Source organism: Eleutherodactylus coqui, chromosome 9, assembly GCF_035609145.1.
Source record: "Eleutherodactylus coqui strain aEleCoq1 chromosome 9, aEleCoq1.hap1, whole genome shotgun sequence".
Lineage (NCBI taxonomy): Eukaryota > Metazoa > Chordata > Amphibia > Anura > Eleutherodactylidae > Eleutherodactylus > Eleutherodactylus coqui.
This window is the reverse complement of record NC_089845.1, coordinates 19,567,817-19,590,504: the sequence shown is the minus strand read 5'-3', so window position 1 is coordinate 19,590,504 and position 22,688 is coordinate 19,567,817. Positions and strand designations below refer to the sequence as shown.

The window sequence follows — 22,688 nt, the reverse complement described above, 5'->3', positions numbered from 1 at the left end:
GATTCTGCTATTTCCAATTCCGCACCAAAATCTGCATGTTAGCAGGGCGGATTTTGGGCTGAATATTCTGCAGGAGGACATATTCCGTCCTATGTGAAATGTCCATGAGGTTTTCTTCACACACAATTTTTTTTACTTCTTTTAGATGTTTGTAAAAGTTCACAGACCAGTGACAAAAGATCTGGCCGTCAGAGAACACAATGGCTTGATGCTGTCAAACCTGATATCAAACTGAAAGATGCAGCGCAAAATCGAAAAACACGGAGGGAGCTCGCCGTTAGGACTGCCGAGGCTCATGGACAAATAAACAGCTAACAACAACCTAAAATGACATAAAAAGACAAAAATGCTGAAAACAAAGCTGCTGTGTATTTCTAACAATTTGCTGCAGACTTTAGGGGTTTCTACACGGGGCAGCTTTGCAGCAAAGTTCTGCATGGACATTTCACACAGATAATCCGTGCCATTTGTACTAGCAGCCATGTGAACAGGGTTTGACCCATATTTTGTGCTGTAGAATATTTGTTGCGGACACTCCACAGCAAATTCTGCCCCCTGTGGACATACCCTGAAGTAATCCCTGTCTGCTGCCGTTTTAGAGAGTGGAAGACCCATCAGTAATGAGTTGTAGTAATCAAGTTGAGAGTGTATAGGAGACACAATGTGATTTTTAATGCCTCCACAGTGAGAGAAGGGCAGATTCTGGAGATGTTTTGGGGGTGTAGGTGACACGAGTGAGCTAGTGACTCAATATGGGGAATGAAGGAAAGATCGGAGTCAAATATGAATTCATGAATGGGCTAGTGCTGCCTCTGATTGGCTGAGCACAGTGACCAATCAGACGCAGCTCTCAGCTGTCATTCAATAGCTGGGAGCTGCCTCTGATTGGTTACAGTGCTCTGCCAATCAGAGGCAGCTCTTTCAGCAGACGGGGATTTTAAATCCTCACCTGCTGAATACTACTCAGAGAAGTGCAGGATAAGAGCCAGCTGGACAATACATTTTTTTTTTTTTTACACATTTTAGGGATGTTTTTCAGGGAAGGGCTTATATTTTAAGCCCTTCCCCGAAAATCACAGCAGCGCTGGCCAGCAGCCCATTGCTTTCAATGGAGCCGTCTGTATTGCCGTCTCCATTGAATTCAATGGAAAACATCTCTCTCCTCTTTTCTTCATCTCAGCGGGGAGTCCCATTTTTACCTGAATACTGCGACAATGCTGTTACCCCCCGCAATGTTCTCTTTATATCAATGGGGCCGCTGCAGCTGCCGCTGGCCCCATTGATCACAGATGAAACCCCTGGATGTGACAGCATCCAGGGGCTTCACATTCAAGGAATCTCCTGCTGCAGCTGTCACAGCTGCAGCAGGGGATAGCGGGCAGCGCTCTTTTTGAGCAGATAAACGCTGCTAGCAGCGTTTTTTTCGCCGTGATGCCCACTTTGGTCACGCGAATTGTTGAACGCATAACTGATGCGTTCAAAAATTTGTGCATCAAAACACCGTGTGACTGCGGCCGAAGTCAGATTGAACATAGGCAAAGTAAGACATTACATACAGTGCTAATCCAGTAGACCGTTTGAACATCAGGATTAAGGGCTCTGTGCACAGGAGCTTACAGTCTATGAGGAAATAGGGGTGATACCAGAGGTAGAAGTTCATGTTCTGTGCAATGGACCATCCATCTCTTATATCAATAGGGTAGTGTACATAAAGTTGTATGAGCCACTCACCAGTACCGGTACCTGTGTAAGTGCATGTATCAGGGTGTATGATGTGTGGTGGAAACAGAAAGATAAAGGGGGTCAGGTTAAATGTAAAAGTGAAGAAGAGTTCCATTAGGGAATGTGGTGGGCCTCCCTGAAAAGATGGGTTTTAGGTAACATTTAAAACTTTGGGCGTTGAGAATTAACTTAACTGTCTGACATATCACATTGGGAAAAGTCATTGGAGGCCGGAGTGGGAGGTTCGGAATAATGAGGAGTTTAGGGCTCTGTTACACTGTATATATGAAGCCATGTATGGAGTGTATATGCTGACAAGTAGTTGTAAGTAGTCTTCCCTTGAGCAGATTGACCCTGGATACTAATGATGCCTCTTTTATTCCAGCTTCACTCCGATCAGGATGGTGGGGACGGATCCTTGAAGTACATTCTCTCTGGAGACGGAGCCGGGGATGTGTTTGTGATCAATGAAAATACTGGCGACATCCAAGCTACAAAACGTCTGGACAGGGAGGAGAAGTCGTCATATGTGTTACGTGCCCAGGCTGTGAACAAGAAGACGGGAAGACCTGTGGAGCCCGAATCTGAGTTTGTCATCAAGATCCATGACATTAATGACAATGAGCCAAAATTCACCAAGGATGTTTACTCTGCCACCGTGCCAGAAATGTCAGAAGTGGGTGAGTGCGCCCGCCGTTTATTCACATATATATGTGTGTGCAGGTAGAAGTTCTGTCTGTTCAGCTGTCCATCTGTTTGATATTTGCTTAACCCATTAATGACCAAGCCTGTTTGCACCTTAAGGACCAACTAATTTTTCCGTTTTTTTATCCTGGCGTTCCAGGAGCCACAACTTTTTGATTTTTCTGTTGACAGCCGTATGAGGGCTTGTTTTTTTGGGGACAAATAGTATTTTTTAATGGCATCATTTTTGGGGTACATAGAATGTAGTGTATAGCTTTTATTATTTTTTTAAGGGGGATTGGGGACAAAAAGAAATTCTATCCTTTTGTATTTTAGATTTCAGTGTGTAAACAAGTAATGTGGTCACAGTATTCTCGGGGTCAGCACAATCCCGGTGATTCCAAGGTTATGCAGTTTTTCATGTTTTGCTATTTTTATGCACAAAAAGCACTTTTTTTCTAGATTTGCTTTTGCGTCGCCGCATTACAAGAGCCATAGCATAGCTATGTTTCCATCAACGGAGCTCTGTAAGGCCGGCTGCATGTGTACATTATTTGTTGTGTGCTGCTCGCCAGTGACAGTCGCGCAGCATGCGGCAAGTACGCACTGATGGCCATGCACTATCTTGACGTGTATGTGCGCATAAAATGCGCCAACATGGAACATGCTGCGATCTTTATTGCGCACGTAATATGTGTGATCGGCAGTATTGGACCCCATGGCAAATTGGTACGTGCAGAGAACTCGTACCCAGAATGCACTGTAACAACACGGCTGTGTGAAGGAGCCCTATGGGCTTGGTCTTTGCAGGAGTTCTAGCTTACATTTATATAATTTTTGGGAACGTGTAACATTTGAATCTTTTCATTCCATTTTTTCTAGAGGCAAGATAAGAAAATCGGCCATTCAGTTTTTCTGTGTAACGGTGCTCACCATGCAGTACAAACATGTTGGCTTAATTCTGCAGGCCGGACGATTATGTCATTACCAAATTTATATAGCTTTTTTTCCAACTTTTTCACACCTTTTTTTACATGTATATTTTGTTTATTGTTGCACTCAACGACCCCTAATATTTTTCTTTTTTTGTCAGCGTTGCTCTGAAAGGTTTTTTTTGTTGGGTGAGTTGTACTTTTTAATGGTTTGTTGATCCATGCAACGTTTTGATCATTTTCTATTCCCTTTTTTGCATTTTCTTCTCATGACACGCATTGTGCTGGTTAATTAATGTACTTATTTGTTTCTCCGGGTTATTACAAATCCAGCAATAACACATGAATTTTTTTATAGTTGTTTTTTTATAGTTTTTTATTGTTTATTTTTCTACAAAGTAAAGGGTGAAATGTGCGGTCTTGACTTTTATTTTTTATACTTTTTTAACTTTTTATTTTTGTCCCACTAGGGGACTTGAATATCACCATCTTTTATCATTCTTCTAACGCACGACTATACTTCTATATTAGAAAGCAAATGAAGCCTCATAAGCCACCCTAGTGGATAGACCTAGAGGCCATATTCAAGCCTCCTGTGAGCCATAGCAACTTATTGGGAACCAGTGATCACATTGTGTGGGTCCGATGGGTAAGAGAGGGAGACCCGACCTTTGTCAGCATTTTACATGCTGCAGTTGCACTGATTGCAGCATGTAAAGGGTTAAACAGCAAGGCTTAGCGGTTTTTTTGCTCTCTACCTGTTATATCAGGTGCCAGGCTGTCCTCTTGACAGCTGGGCACCCGCTCTCCCGGATACGGGAGACCTGTGCCAGGCTTCTGATGCAGCGCCGTCAAAAGATGGCGCTTCAATATAAAGCCTTTCAATGGGCGCCATCAAAAGACGTATTGCGTTCGATTAATGACTAGTGCTTGGATATAAATACTGTGAAGGGATCAATAGGCAGTCAGTAATAGTTATTGTACTCACTTTACCAACCCCTGCCACTCCCATGCTGATGCTCCCCGGGTCCCACATGGTCACATGTCATAGCGATACGCCATCGCTAGAGCAAGAAAAACATGAGGACCAATGAGGGTTCGGGGAAGAATGAGAAGCGGATTGCTAATGTATTATTGTTAGATCTTTACAGCATTCTGAGCTGTAGATAAACACAACAGATGGCCGGACGGCCGATGCCAGCTAACGCAGGAATAGACTTCCTTATGTGCTCTTTACTAATATGAGGATATGGTAACTGCAGAGGAATCAGCTGTTCGAGTGCCCACCGCCAGCGCCAAAACGCAGTGTGCGGAGCAGAAGCAGACGGCTCCGACACGGTTTATGGGCTGCGCTGGTAATTGCAGGCTTAATCCTCATTAAAATCCATGAGAGCTGCACCTGCAATTACCAGCGGCGGCCACTACACTGTGCTGGAGCTATCTGCTTCTGCTCCGCACACTGCGTTTTAGCGCTAACAGTCCCCAGACGATCAGCAGCAATTGATGACCTATTCTGAGGTTGTGATGTTTTTGTTGTATTTTTAATTACAAGTTTCTTAAAAATTGAAAGCAAATCAAGCAAAAAACAATTCAAAGCAATGGGGGGTGGGCGGGGGAGGGGGCTGCGATTTTAGCTAGAAGGATTTTTTTCAATTTCAATTCTCTTAAAAAAAAAGTTGCCTTTCGAAAAGTTGTCTTCTAACCCAAAGGACCCTCCCAGTATGGTTTTTGTGGCAAGTTTCACTCTTATCACTCAGCTTAGCATGAGATGTCCCCAAAAATTCCTAAAAGGGTATTCCGAGCTTTTACTATTGATGACCTATCCTCAGGATAATTGATGGGCAGATGTTCAGCGCTCGGGATCCCCACCAATCAGCTGATCCCCCTACCCACTTGCACCTCGGTGGCGGTAGACGTCGTCATCAGTGTCAGAGCCGGAAGTGTAGTGTAGGCTTCTCTCCCATTCAATAGCAGCACAGCCTCCTATTACACCTCCAGCTCCTCATTAGGGACAGATGCAGATGTGTAATAGCAGGCATTGATTTCAGTGAGAGTGAAACCATCTATTACGCCTCCATTCCTGACCACTGATGACGATGTCTACCCCCACTGCACTGACCGGGGACCGGTGGATCGGCTGATCATCGGGGATCCCGAGCGGTGGACCTCTGCCCATCAAGTATTGATGATCTGTCTTAAGCATAGGTCATCGATAGTAAAAGCCTGGAAAGCACCCTTAAATCTGCACGTGTGGTCATCCTTCATAGTGGCCGATTATCTGCAGTCACACAATATAATGACATAAGCTGGCGGGTTATAGAGTGAACAAACAATAAAATTAACTTTATACACAAATCCGATTTTCCATTTAAAAGTATTTATTGTTTTAATCGGATTATTACCACATTTTGAAGTGGAACATAACACGCTGCTGCGCTGCATTTACCCTCGGCTTGTAGCTGAACAGATAAATCATTTCCGAAGCTCTAGTTGCTAGGGATGTGCTGCCTAACAACCACGGAATTGTCAGACAGCAGCTCCTCTAGCAACTAGTCTGTCTGCCCAAGAAAACAATTGCCACTGAGATGACAGAAGAAAAGTGGCACGGAAGCTTAATCAATCTGCTACTACAGAAGCTGGATCAGAAATACGGGGGGTGGGCAAAAATATGGAAACACCCTGTGCAATGCATGGTATTTTAATCATTAGCACTGAGCTGCCCTTTTAATCCCTGCTTGGCTGAGAGTTTTCCTACCAAATTTGTTTTTTTTCTTCACCTCTTGCCCTGCTCTGGGTGGTTTTGGGAGGCATCTGGTAATAGCAGCAAAGTCGTTCAAACCCCCAACCAATGAGACCTTGTTGCTCAGGCAGATGTTCAGTTCAGCTCGGCTCCATCTGTGTCATATTACCTCCACTCAAATTGCACGGACGTATAAATCATATTTTGATAAAACACATAGAGACCAATTTTAAGGCGTGCATCTTTGTACAGTGTTTCCATATTTTTGTCCACCCCCTGTGTACCCCACTGGTAGTGCTGTGTTTTCAGAATTTTTTTAAGCTTTTGTAAGTCAGCTTTTGGTCTCTGTTATGACAGTATCCGTAGGACATCTAATAGAGACAGCGGACTGCTTGGAGGATTTCTCCATGACAATGGCTGATTACATAGAGTGATGGAAACCTCCACTTTCTCAACTGAAGTGCTATAGAAATAGGTGAGCCAAACTCCTGCAGACTGATTAGAGAATTAGTAAAAAAAAAAGCCAAAAAGTTGCAAATTTTTGCACAAGTGGGACTTGCAGAATTCTGCAAACACCTTTATAAATTCACCCATGAGGTTTATCCCTTCAGTTTGTTCGGCCTGTCGGCAGCCTGATGTCACAGACATGTATATATCATCATATCCAACCTGTACATACATAGAAATGACGATCAGACTAATCAGTGCTAACTGGGGCCTCCATTAGTGTAATAAGGACTGGGATGACATTGGCAGAGCACAGCAAAATGACCTTTGTCTCCAGTGTGATTGGATTTAGGTGCCGATCTCTAATAATATCCAGTAGTCAGTGACCCTCCCGGGCCGCCCTCACTAAGGGGGCGTTTAGACGGCACGATTATCCTTCAAAAAGTAGTTCAAACGAGCGAAAGTGAATAATAATTGACAACCAACGACGGAACGATGAACGGGAATGGTTGACTTATCGCTCGTCGTTCATTCTCTGCAGGCATAACAATCATCGTCTATCGTTCTGTGTAAACAGCAATCCTTCAGAGTTACATGGGAATGGGCAAGACGGAACGATACTGAACGGTTGTCGGTCTACACAGGCTGCACACGAGCGAACGGGCTAGCAAAGTCCAGTCTAAAAGCACCCTTCGGGCTCCGGCACGCTGGCAAGAGCGATATCGGGATGTGATTGATGTGCAGCAGGGGATTCCTTCAGCAATCGGATCCCATTGATTTCAATGGGGTGGGCGCTGCTGCCACTGAACCCAATGGGAGCAGTGGGCGAGATCGCAAAAAGATAGGACATCCACGCTGCATCACAAGCATTAAAACATCGCACATGTGAAGGGAGCAGTTGGAAGCCATTGGCTTCATAATTTTGCGATTTCTCGCCAGTGTAAAGGCACCCTTAGGGTTCTTTCAGATGAGCATTTGCATTTTTGCATTCTCTGGTCCCTGCCGTAAATTCACATGAATGAGCGATTTTCTGCGATCAAGTCTTGCGCTTAATTAGTGTTTTCTCGTCCATTCACACGACAAAGTGCAACGTTTTTAGCGAAAAAATATATCTCACCCCAGAAAGCCCTTGCTCAGCATAAATCCTCGGAATGACTTCTTACACAGAGGCACCTGTAAGCTTTTTGCTGCGTTGGACGCTGCTAAACTGCCTCTCATTCTTTTTTTTTTCCAGCTCCCATAGGAGTCTGTGGGAGCCGCCGCTGTATATCGGTCAAAAGATAGTACCAAAACTATCTTTTTACCCATTGTATATTCGCCGGCGCGTCTTTCGGTCACATATGTTGCATTTTTTATGGTGCAACCTAACCAATGTCTCAGATGGTCGCGTATATTGTCGGACTCATGCACACAGGCGATGCCCCGGTACGTTGGCTGCATTGCAGCCGAAAATCACATTAATGAAGAATAGCCACGATCGAGTCCCGAGATTAATTAGCGTTTCCTTGTCCATTCACACGGGCATATTGCGTGAAAAATACTCTGCAGTGCGGAATTCCGTTGGTCGGCAGAAATCCCCAGAATGACTTTTAATGCTTAAATAAAGACAGCTGTCTACTTTTCCGAGTGTCAGACACAGGCAAACCCCTCCCACTCCTTTTTTTTCAGCTCCCTTAGGAGTCTATGGGAGTTTACAGCATTTTTCAGCAAAAGATAGGTCAAGCATGAAAAATTGGTGACCGAAAACGCCCATGTGAATGAATGCATTGGAATCCAATGCCTCAGATGGTTGTGGTTTTCCAACCGATGTTTTATCGCTGTTCAATAGCCACATAAAGCGCTCATTTCCCTCAGTACACGTCTAGTACCTAATCATCTTATTTTTATCACATGTGGTTTAGCAGTCTGTGCCTTATGATCATTCTGCCCTTACTGTATTGGAAAACAGCTCTCCCTGCACCGATGTCCTTCTGAGTCTGTGATTAGCTAGTATTTATACAACAGCCAATCAAGAGACCTGCATGGGGAGGTGGAGAGCTGCAGCTGGGACCAGTGATGGCACAGGGGGCGTGGCTCAGACTACTGCAGTCTCCCTGTATACACACCTCTGTCCTAATGGAACCAAGCTAAAAAGATGTGAAATCAAAGGAGGCAAAGCTGGAGGGAAGGAGAGAGCAGCATCCTGAAGCCTTAATGAGAGCCTCAGACCCCTATAGACACATAGATAAAGTGTAGTCACAGATCATAGCTCTGCCCTAATGGAACTGAGCTAAGAAGCCGGCAAGCTGCAATAACTGAGGACAATAAAGAGACAAGCTTCTCCTATAGGTACTGGCTCAGAGATCATTTTAACTGGATTGTCACATTAGACTCACCACAAACTATAACTTCCTTCTAGAACTTTATTTTACTTTGTCACAAACCTTGCTTTGGCAATTAAAGAAGAGAAAAAAAAACAATAAAAACCACAGAAAGCTGGAAAAAGACAAGTTAAAAAAAAATCCCAAACTGTCATAAATCGGGATAATGAAACATGTAATCAAAGATTAAAAGGAAACGGCAAATTGTACAAAGAAAGATTTTTTAATGGGCTGATAAAAGTGTTCAAAGACAAAGCTTTCACAACTGTGTATCTCCTCTTATGATGACAGTTGTTAAAATGTAGCAACACAGAGGAACAATGGGAGAACCTAGTCCCACATATCGGATCCGTTGATCTTCCAGACTGCAGCAAGGAAAGAAGAGTAGATAATTAGTTCTCATTAGGGCTGCCTTTGTAGGCAGAGATAATAACCCAAGTGCACATAAGTGTCTGTTCCTCGGTTTCTTATGACTCGCTGGTCACACAGGCATACTTTACTCTTTGAACCATTTAATGTAAATTCCGTTTTTTTTGGTTAAGGATGCTGCCGATGTTATTAGCGATCTGTATACGTCTGGATATTCCCTGATTGGGCCGTATACTTTGAGCATAAATTCTCGTGGCAGTAATCATTGCACAAAGATGAAATATTTATATATTTTCCTTCCTGGGCGATGCGCAGATTTGTCAGAAGTAATGATTTACTGCAGAAAAATGACCCAGGGAAGACAGATGCACATCGGATTCATCTAGACAGCTTTAAAGCACTGTATTAGGCTGAGAATTGCCTTGTCTGAACGAGAGCCTCGGATTTGCTTAGATCTTTTTTCATTCTTCCATACTGTGGCGTTCCCATTACGAAATGGGCCCTTACCCCCCTGCTTACTATGGATGACTAGGAATTAGGAGGACATCAAATATGATGTTCTGACGACGGTATTGACTTTGACAGGACCTCTTTCTGCTGGAGGGGCTAGACGCCGTAAGCCAGCTTTTAGCATAATGGCCCTGTAAAGTCCTACATGAGCACAGATGCATTTTGCACTAGTGCATAGCATCCTATATACTGTATACACCTCCCGCCGGGCGCACTGGGGCCGGATTAATACGTTTTATCAAATTATGCCCTTTCCAACACATGAATAAAACTCATTTCATAATTATCTGTGCATTAGCCTACTTTTCACCATATGTCACTGCATTCATCCATTATCTGATTGACACATTTAACCTTGCACATCACAAGCCGCGGATGTGGAACATTTCTGAGAAGGGGACGCTTTCCTGGTTTAAAAAAAAAAAAAAAGATCCTTATTATTTTTATTTTATTTTTTTAGAAATTGAAGAGCGTAACGATGCGCCGCAGCCTAATGAGCGATTGTGCAAAGATGTCTATCTTAGATGATGTACTAAGCAGTATAATGGGAATGTAAGTGGGGTATGAACCTTCCCGAGTATGGCCGGTTAATTTAACATACCATCTAATACAGCAAGAATGGCGCATTAATGCCGGAGGCTATAATTCAATGAGACGTACTCCTATAGAGGTGGTAAGTCTGAGAGCTTTCTCACAATGTGAAGTCTTCCGTCTTTGAAAGTAACAGTAAGAAGAAAAGTAAATTATAAGGATTTATTTCTGGAGAGAACATTTCGTAGTCTCGCCCTCCATTGAGATGTAATTTGGAAACCTCTCTGTAAAGCTCTATAGGTGGATTATGGCTTTACTAACTCTTTTGTGTTTAACATGTACGGGTAAATCTAAAACATGCCTGCAGGGATATTAGGTGTGTAGTAATGCCTCCGGCCCAGGCTGTGTGCTTTTGGGGTTTCTTCTGCGTTCCACAGCTAACATTATGTATCATAAATGATTGATCGTTGAGGGTCCCACAACTGAAGCCCTAACCCATCAAACTAGGAAGGGCAACCGCACTGGCACCTGATAACCTATGCGCCAACCGGGTGTCTCCCTAGTTTAAGGTGTTTTCGTAGCACAAATTGGGTGTCTTGATACCCATTGGTACTAAATGTTAAGTTATGGCACATGACCCCTACTGGATTTGGTCATGGCTAAAAATGGATAGTGGCTAATATAATGAAAAAACTCAGTTTTTTAGCAGTTTATTTGAGCCAAACCAAAAAGGTTAAAAGGAATGAGAAATATATTCATTCCATCAGCTGTAGCTGTGTTAAGGCAGCAGAATGCATTCCTAGGCACTCACAACCTGAAGGTTGCAGGTTCAATCCATGCATGGTTCAGGTAGCCGGATGAAGGTTGACTCAGTCTTCCATCCTTCTGGGGTCGGTAAAATGAGCACCCAGCTTAGTGGGGGGTAATAAATAGATTACCTGAATGCGCTCCGGAATAATGCGGCACTGTACAAATAACAAGGCCTTCCCCTTCCACCCCCCTGTAGCTCAAAAGTTTGCTCCAAAAACTGCTGTGGTGTTTATTGAACATAGCATTCTTTGCTACACCCAGCCTTACCGTCTTGAGATGCCATCTGAATTCCCCCAAACCAGTATTCAGATGGAACCCTGCACAGAACTGTAGAGTTTGATGTGTCTAAAGTAGAAAACTTCTGTCTCTAAAGTGGTTTCCGTTTCTTCGGCTATACTTTGATTTCCTTCCATACGACAGAAAGAAATGGAAACACGTCGAACACAGAAAATGGTCTATGCTTGGCACATTAGAGCCTCTGGGTCTGTCCAGGGTTCCATCTGAATACAATTTTGGGGGATTTATTTGGAACCTAGAGACGAAAAGGCAGGATGCAGCAAGAAGCAGCATGTGAACGCCGCCGTAGACACCGGTGTGGACACACCTAATACCACGGGGGGGGGGGGGGGGGCTGCTGTTAATGGAAGGGTTTGATCCGGGGATTTATCCGATAGCTAGGAGCCCATCAGGAAGGAGATTTACATGTTATCCCAAGCTGGGTCAGAAATCAGTGAACTTCAATGGCAGACAGGCAATCTAGCGGATCATTCTTCCGTATGTAGTGGACCAGCAGACTCTCAGCCTACAAACTGCAGATCTGCAGCATCTCTGTGATGCCACCAAGTAAATGCTTCTAATGCCACGTAGAAAATGCCAGCCGCCTCGAGGGCAAAGAGGCTTTGTCCGCTACTGGGAAGGGGAAGCGACTAAAATCTCCGCGCAGCAGATGTTCTGCGTTTCAGCTGATAGCTGCAGGAATGAAGCATTTCCACGGTGGTGACTGCCTGCCAACCACCTACCACCGGAAGCATTGGCGGCGGGTGGCAGTCGGCTCTTGCTGCTGTATTACGGTCAGACTCTGTAATCCCAGCCGGTACGCCGCTGAGCTATGGAGCCGCAGACATCTGCTAATAGAAGTTTCTTAGGAAAGTACTAGAAAGACTCGTCACATCTTGCTTCTTGAATAAGTAGAGGCGATCCCCAGCACTGCTTCCTAATTCACATGTAGACAGCTCCGTTATCCACTGGACTAAAGAGTCACATTTTGACTCCTCGAAGCGTTTTTCAAGCTTGTAGGAGACTCGGCAGAGTAAAACCTCCCCGCTCCGTCCTGAGAATAACGTCTGCTGTTGGATGGAGGTGATGCAGGACTGCGGCGTCTCACGCTGCGCGCACCAGCGGACAGAACGTCACGCCGTGCTGGATGCTGGAATACATTCAGTACCGAAGCGTCCTCACGGCCCGCCGCACCCGCCGCGTGCCAATACAGAACGCTCTCCTCAAACTGCATGCTATGATGCTGCGTATTTGTATCTAAAGGCTTATTCACACGGACGCATTCGAGCGCGCATTTCCACGTGAAAAATTTACGCACGCTATACGCAGAGAGTAGAAGCCATTGATGCCACTGGGTTCATTCACATATTTTGAGCACGTTTATGGTTTGTGCAGTAACATAAACGGCGCGCTCAATTATCATTTGCGGACAAAAGTAGCACATATTGAACTAATTACTGATCGGCCATTTCAGTAAATGGGAACACGGTTGTGTGGGGGGTTTTTGCGCACGCAAATGTGCATGATTTGCAAAAAACAAAAAGGGCAGAGATACACAAAACCATTCCGCAAAAATGTGGCACAAATGCGTACGTAAATATGCATTCGCTCGTGTGAATTAGGCCTTAAGGGATACATTAAAAGACACGCACCGTTAGGTCACATCACATGGGCGAAAACACATTTACATGCACTTATGCGTGTTTTACTGTATTTTTTGCTCATGCAAATCATGCACATTTGCGCTCAAAAAACCCCCACGCAGCCGTGCTACCATTGGTTGAAATGGGCAATTAGTGTAATTAGTTAATATGTTCTCTTTCCTGGCACGAATACACAGGATTATAGAGCACACGGCATATTGCTTTTTGCGCGGCCAAAGTATCTGCACAAAATACGCTTCTATGAATGAACCCATCGAGATAACTGGGCTCTGTTCACTGCGTATGGCGTGCGTAAATGTTTTGTACGTTATACACAGTGCAAATATGTCAGTGTGACTCCGGCCTTATTTAAATGGGAGTTCCTATTAGATATGAGGTTAGAACCCAGATCTGCAAACATGAGGGCGAGTTCACACGGGCGTACGCCTATTGTGGGTTGTGAATACGCATTGTATTATCGGACCGAAAAGCACCTATTTGCTGCGTATATCGGGTCTTCTGCATTCACCCTGCCTACATGAATACACGTGCCAGTAGGCTCACTTATTGCTTGCACAGATACACAGTAAATCTGCCGGTTTTGCGTATGTACGCGGCATATTTATGCAACCCCATTGCCTTACCAATGCACCGAAATAGGAAATGCTGCCTTTTTTCATGTGACCAAAAGTCATGTGAAAAATACTCTTGTCTAAATATTGCGATGTGAATCTCAATTCGACATAGCATGTTACGCGAGCAAAAAAATACAGGCGTGATATGCTGCGCACATACATACGCCCGTGTGAATGAGCCCTGGGAAAGTGAGAAAGAGCACAAGTCATAAAGACCCCCCCCCCCCATCATAAGGCCTTGTAAGTGGAATAATCGGAGGGTCCGTATGTAATGAGAAGGATATGTTATAGAGGGCCGTGTGGAAGGTTGACCTCTCCGGCAGACAAAGTAAGCGGTAACTGGCCGCTGTCCCGACCACAGTCCATCCCCCGTCTGATACTATACAATTATACTGGATACCTAATAATATCAAATGAAGAGGATAATTACCCATTGCCTAGCAATAATATAATAGCCGACAGGCGGCTGATAATTGATGTACAGGTCAGGCTTATCTTATACTTACTAATCACTCAGATTGTTCCCTTACTTGCTTCTTTCTTCCACCACAATCTTTCCTTTCGTCTTTCATGTCATTTTCATCTCTCCACTTTCCTGTTGTTCGCTCTCATGTTGTCACTTTCAGCCTCCTTCATTCATTTCTTTTCCTCATTCTTTCTGTCTTCACTTTCCTTTTAATTCTCTCTTATTTTTTGTAAACCCTTTCTTCTTCTCACTAAACCGCCATCTCTTCTGTTTGCGTTGCAGGGACATTTGTCGTTCAAGTCACAGCCAATGATGCAGACGATCCGACCTATGGAAACAGTGCAAAAGTGGTGTACAGTATTCTGCAGGGACAGCCGTACTTCTCGGTGGAGTCGGAGACAGGTCAGAAGACCTTCGCTGTGTCTTTGTTTCTGTAATTGAAGATGACATGTTAAGTCAAGCTAGGACAGACCAGACAAAACTTGAAAGAGATTACATTTTCCACCCTGCACAAACTGACAAACTCAATCGAGCAAGACATCTGTAAGCATGACACCAGCGTTATTAGAAGCTGAGAATCAAAGCTGGAATATAATTAGGGTTGTACACAAAATAGCTTCTCTGGGAACGAGAAATAGGACCTCAGAATGAGCAAGGAAAGCTCTGCACCTTCACAGCGTTAGGTGACATCACCACATTGGATTACTGCTTACCACAAACAACACACCTTCACAGGTGACATCACCACATTGGATTACTACTTACCACAAACAACGCACAATCACAGGTGACATCACCACATTGGATTACTACTTACCACAAACAACGCACAATCACAGGTGACATCACCACATTGGATTACTACTCACCACAAACAACACACAATCACAGGTGACATCATCACATTGGATTACTACTTACCACAAACAACACACCGTCACAGGTGACATCACCACATTGGATTACTACTTACCACAAGCAACGCACCTTCACAGGTGACATCACCACATTGGATTACTACTTACCACAAGCAACGCACCATCACAGGTGACATCACCACATTGGATTACTACTTACCACAAACAACACACAATCACAGGTGACATCACCACATTGGATCACTACCTACCACAAACAACGCACAATCACAGGTGACATCACCACACTGGATAACTACTTACCACAAATAACACACCTTCACAGGTGACATCACCACATTGGATTACTACTTACCACAAACAACACACAATCACAGGTGACATCACCACATTGGATCACTACTTACCACAAACAACGCACAATCACAGGTGACATCACCACATTGGATTACTGCTTACCACAAACAACGCACCTTCACAGAGTTAGGTGACATCACCACATTGGATTACTACTCACCACAAACAACACACCTTCACAGGTGACATCACCACATTGGATTACTACTTACCACAAACAACGCACCTTCACAGAGTTAGGTGACATCACCACATTGGATTACTACTCACCACAAACAACACACCTTCACAGGTGACATCACCACATTGGATTACTGCTTACCACAAACAATGCACCATCACAGGTGACATCACCACATTGGATTACTACTCATCACAAACAACGCACCTTCACAGAGTTAGGTGACATCACCACACTGGATTACTGCTTACCACAAACAACACACATTCACAGGTGACATCACCACATTGGATCACTACTTACCACAAACAACACACATTCACAGGTGACATCACCACATTGGATTACTGCTTACCACAAACAATGCACCATCACAGGTGACATCACCACATTGGATTACTACTTACCACAAACAACACACCTTCACAGGTGACATCACCACATTGGATTACTACTTACCAGAAACAACGCACCTTCACAGGTAACATCACCACATTGGATTACTACTTACCACAAACAACACACCTTCACAGGTGACATCACCACATTGGATTACTGCTTACCACAAACAACACACCTTCACAGGTGACATCACCACATTGGATTACTACTTACCACAAACAACGCACATTCACAGGTGACATCACGACATTGGATTACTACTTACCACAAGCAACACACATTGACAGGTGATATCACCGCATTGGATTACTACTTACCACAAACAACACACCTTCACAGGTGACATCACCACATTGGATTACTACTTACCACAAACAACGCACATTCACAGGTGACATCACCACATTGGATTACTACTTACCACAAACAACGCCCTTCACTGGTGACATCACCACATTGGATTACTACTCACCACAAACAACGCACAATCACAGGTGACATCACCACATTGGATTACTACTTACCACAAACAACACACCTTCACAGGTGACATCACCACACTGGGTTACTACTTACCACAAACAGCGCACCTTCACAGGTGACATCACCACATTGGATCACTACTTACCACAAACAACACACATTCACAGGTGACATCACCACACTGGGTTACTACTTACCACAAACAGCGCACCTTCACAGGTGACATCACCACATTGGATCACTACTTACCACAAACAACGCACATTCACAGGTGACATCACCACATTGGATCACTACTTACCACAAACAACACACATTCACAGGTGACATCACCACATTGGATTACTACTTACCACAAACAACGCACCTTCACAGGTGACCTCACCACATTAGATTACTACTTACCACAAACAACGCACCTTCACAGGTGACATCACCACATTGGATTACTACTTACCACAAACAACGCACATTCACAGGTGATATCACCGCATTGGATTACTACTTACCACAAACAACACACCTTCACAGGTGATATCACCGCATTGGATTACTACTTACCACAAACAACACACCTTCACAGGTGACATCACCACACTGGATTACTACTTACCACAAACAACGCACATTCACAGGTGACATCACCACATTGGATTACTACTTACCACAAACAACGCACATTCACAGGTGACATCACCACATTGGGTTACTACTTACCACAAACAACGCACATTCACAGGTGATATCACCGCATTGGATTACTACTTACCACAAACAACACACCTTCACAGGTGACATCACCACATTGGATTACTACTTACCACAAACAACGCACATTCACAGGTGACATCACCACATTGGATTACTACTCACCACAAACAACGCACCTTCACAGGTGACATCACCACATTGGATTACTACTTACCACAAACAACGCACCTTCACAGGTGACATCACCACACTGGATTACTACTTACCACAAACAACACACCTTCACAGGTGACATCATCACATTAGATTACTACTTACCACAAACAACACACATTCACAGGTGACATCACCACGTTGGATCACTACTTACCACAAACAACACACATTCACAGGTGACATCACCACATTGGATTACTACTTACCACAAACAACGCACCTTCACAGGTAACATCACCACACTGGATTACTACTTACCACAAACAACACACATTCACAGGTGACATCACCACATTGGATTACTACTCACCACAAACAACACACCTTCACAGGTGACATCACCACACTGGATTACTACTTACCACAAACAACACACATTCACAGGTGACATCACCACATTGGATTACTACTCACCACAAACAACACACCTTCACAGGTGACATCACCACACTGGATTACTACTTACCACAAACAGCGCACATTCACAGGTAACATCACCACACTGGATTACTACTTACCACAAACAACGCACCTTCACAGAGTTAGGTGACATCACCACATTGGATCACTACTTACCACAAACAACACACTTTTACAGGTGACATCACCACATTGGATTACTACTTACCACAAACAACGCACCTTCACAGGTGACATCACCACATTGGATTACTACTTACCACAAACAACACACCTTCACAGGTGACATCACCACATTGGATTACTATCTACCACAAACAACGCACCTTCACAGAGTTAGGTGACATCACCACATTGGATTACTACTTACCACAAACAACACACCTTCACAGGTGACCTCACCACATTAGATTACTACTTACCACAAACAACGCACATTCACAGGTGACATCACCACATTGGATTACTATCTACCACAAACAACACACCTTCACAGGTGACATCACCACATTGGATTACTGCTTACCACAAACAACACACCTTCACAGGTGACATCACCACATTGGATTACTGCTTACCACAAACAACGCACAATCACAGGTGACATCACCACATTGGATTACTACTTACCACAAACAACGCACCTTCACAGAGTTAGGTGACATCACCACATTGGATCACTACTTACCACAAACAACACACATTCACAGGTGACATCACCACATTGGATTACTGCTTACCACAAACAACGCACCATCACAGGTGACATCACCACATTGGATTACTACTTACCACAAACAACGCACATTCACAGGTGACATCACCACATTGGATTACTACTTACCACAAACAACGCACCTTCACAGGTGACCTCACCACATTAGATTACTACTTACCACAAACAACGCACCTTCACAGGTGACATCACCACATTGGATTACTGCTTACCACAAACAACACACCTTCACAGGTGACATCACCACATTGGATTACTGCTTACCACAAACAACGCACAATCACAGGTGACATCACCCCATTGGATTACTACTTACCACAAACAACGCACCTTCACAGAGTTAGGTGACATCACCACATTGGATCACTACTTACCACAAACAATGCACATTCACAGGTGACCTCACCACATTAGATTACTACTTACCACAAACAACGCACATTCACAGGTGATATCACCGCATTGGATTACTACTTACCACAAACAACACACCTTCACAGGTGACATCACCACATTGGATTACTACTTACCACAAACAACGCACATTCACAGGTGACATCACCACATTGGATTACTACTCACCACAAACAACGCACCTTCACAGGTGACATCACCACATTGGATTACTACTTACCACAAACAACACACATTCACAGGTGACATCACCACGTTGGATCACTATTTACGAACAAACAACACACATTCACAGGTGACATCACCACATTGGATTACTACTTACCACAAACAACGCACCTTCACAGGTAACATCACCACACTGGATTACTACTTACCACAAACAACACACATTCACAGGTGACATCACCACATTGGATTACTACTCACCACAAACAACACACCTTCACAGGTGACATCACCACACTGGATTACTACTTACCACAAACAACACACATTCACAGGTGACATCACCACATTGGATTACTACTCACCACAAACAACACACCTTCACAGGTGACATCACCACATTGGATCACTACTTACCACAAACAACGCACATTCACAGGTGACATCACCACATTGGATTACTACTTACCACAAACAACGCACATTCACAGGTGACATCACCACATTGGATTACTACTTACCACAAGCAACGCACCTTCACAGGTGACCTCACCCCATTGGATTACTACTTACAACAAACAACGCACCTTCACAGGTGACCTCACCCCATTGGATTACTACTCACCACAAACAACGCACCTTCACAGGTGACATCACCACACTGGATTACTGCTTACCACAAACAACACACATTCACAGGTGACATCACCACATTGGATTACTGCTTACCACAAATAACACACCTTCACAGGTGACATCACCACACTGGATTACTGCTTACCACAAACAACACACATTCACAGGTGACATCACCACATTGGATTACTACTCACCACAAACAACACACATTCAAAGGTGACATCACCACACTGGATTACTACTTACCACAAACAGCACACATTCACAGGTGACATCACCACATTGGATTACTACTTACCAGAAACAACACACCTTCACAGGTGACATCACCACATTGGATTACTACTTACCACAAACAACACACCTTCACAGGTGACATCACCACATTGGATTACTACTTACCACAAACAACACACCTTCACAGGTGACATCACCACATTGGATTACTACTTACCACAAACAACGCACATTCACAGGTGACATCACCACATTGGATTACTACTTACCACAAACAACGCACATTTACAGGTGACATCACCACACTGGATTACTACTTACCACAAACAACGCACATTTACAGGTGACATCACCTCATTGGATTACTACTTACCACAAACAACGCACATTCACAGGTGACATCACCACATTGGATCACTACTTACCACAAACAACACACAATCACAGGTGACATCACCACACTGGATTACTACTTACCACAAACAACGCACATTTACAGGTGACATCACCACATTGGATTACTACTTACCACAAACAACGCACCTTCACAGGTGACATCACCACACTGGATTACTACTTACCTCAAACAATGCACTTTCACAGGTGACATCACCACATTGGATTACTGTTTACCATAAACAACGGCCATTGTTTCTTTAGCCTTTCAATTTCAATATCTATACAAATTAACAATTTCTAGGTGTATTTATTATTGAACCCCCAACAGTCACACCCAAATTAGGAAAAGGCTCTTGAAATAATCACTTTTTATATAGTAGATTTTGAATTTCTGTCCAATGTAAATGTATTTGACACACTTGCCTTAAGTGCATTTTTAAACCCTTTAACCTCCTCAGGCTGGTGTCTGCCACTCGGGACCCCGAACGATCAGCTGATAAGGCGCCCGCTATCAGCATCTTAGCACACTTTGGTACAATGCTCTGACCTCTAAGTAGTGTCCGGTGCTTGTAACTGCAGGTGCAGCTGCCATTGATTTTAATGAGATTTGTGCCTGCAGTTACGAGAGCCGGCCACTACCGAAGAGCCGGAGCAGCAGCTTCCACTCCATATCACTGTGGGATGTGGCGCTGAGAGCTGGGGCCTGGTCAGCTGATTGGCCAGAGGCCTGAGTAGCAGACCCCAGCTGATCAATTATTGATGACCTATTCCAAGGATTGATATCAATAGCATTTCCCTACCAAACCACTTTAACCTTTAACCCAAACTTTACTGTACCCCTCTGCAGGGCCAGATTAAGGATGCATAGTATATGGACCAGTTAACTTATTAGGGGCTTCCAATTAGCTTGGGGCCATCTACGAACACGAGCAAAGATGAAGATGTCTCATACGAATTTAAGCAGTTTACTGTATAGTTTGATGCGCATAAAAGAATCACAGTTAGTTACTGATCACCTATCAATGTGAATGCAGCCTAAGGCTCTAATTAAGAAAAATGCTTCTAAAGGCCCGTTTAGATGGGACGAGTGCTGGGCCTGACACTCGTCCCCGCACATACTCGCTCTGGTGCTGCTGCACTGGCTCACAGTGGGGCGGCAGGAGGATATTTCTCTCCTCGCACTCCCTCCGCCCCTCTCTATTGACTTAACATAGCAGCAGTTCAATACTGAATGGCTGCTATTTACACTAAGCGATCAGCGATCTGCTCATCATCCATCATTTATGCAGCATAAACGATGGTCTGATCATTGATCGCTCAGTGTAAATAGCCTGCAGTGGGCCGAAACATCGCTTCTCTGGACACAATGAAGAAGCATCTGAGGATGCAATAGTTTACCCAGCGAGTTTTCTGTATGCTGCCTGCATATGTGTATATGGTATGCAACTTTTGGATCCTTTTTGAAGTCAGGACCTAGAGGCAAGCTTGCACTTCTGGTGCTTCCCCACATGATTGGATGAAACGGTGGTGCTGCTGGATACTTCTTTTTGTTGATTTTCCTCCATTGGTGTTGCTTATAAAATGGCCCAAGAATCACTGTCAGTAATGTCACTCATCTAGGAGGCAGGTCTGTCGCTGGTATACAGGCATATGGTCAACGCTGGCCTCCTCAGGTCCTCAATGCTTCCTCAGCACAGCTCTCTAAAACCTCCCTCTTGCTACTCATGGACATGTGGGAAACCCTTCTATTTATACTCGGCTAACCAGCACAAACTTCAGGTCCTAGCAGATCAAAGCCTGAGAGCGGGACCTGGTAGGGACATGTGAACTTCTCTCAAAGGTCCTCAAAGGTTGATATTCACAGTCCAGCCACAGATGGGTCTATATACAAATCAGTTTAATCCCTGACCAAATCACAACAAAGTGTGAATAAATGTGTTGGGCCCCCTAAGGCAGTGAGAGTGCGGGTCTGGAACTGATGCTCCAAATGCTCTGATGATAAACCAGCCGTGGCTCTTTGAATATGTTGTCAAAAGGATAATAGGACATTATTAGAATTACATATTGTTATGACTGTAACCCAAATTGAAATAACAGTATAAAACAAAACCTAACTCTTCAAAATGTTAAAAAAGCAAAAAGAAATCATGTTCTAAAATTTCCACAAGTTGTTTAGAAGTTTTATGGTCCAAAGACAGAAGTAGGTGACAAGGATGACTGTAAAAGTTCATTTTTTTCGGGAAATATTAACAACTATAACTGTAATATTATCCTCATTGTATCGTGAGCTTGTTTGGCTCTCCTAAATGCAGGGCTTTTCAT

At 43.9% G+C, this 22,688-nt stretch overlaps 1 protein-coding gene across 1 annotated transcript in view; it reads left to right on the top strand.

Annotated features, from left to right (window-relative positions):
- LOC136578962 (cadherin-6-like) overlaps positions 1–22,688 on the top strand; it is a 327,675-nt gene that overhangs the window by 227,961 nt on the left and 77,026 nt on the right. Inside the window, exons 3-4 of the mRNA XM_066579187.1 lie at positions 2,108–2,402; positions 14,408–14,527. Of these exons, the coding sequence (XP_066435284.1) occupies positions 2,108–2,402; positions 14,408–14,527 (415 nt within the window). The remainder of the gene's footprint in view (positions 1–2,107; positions 2,403–14,407; positions 14,528–22,688) is intronic.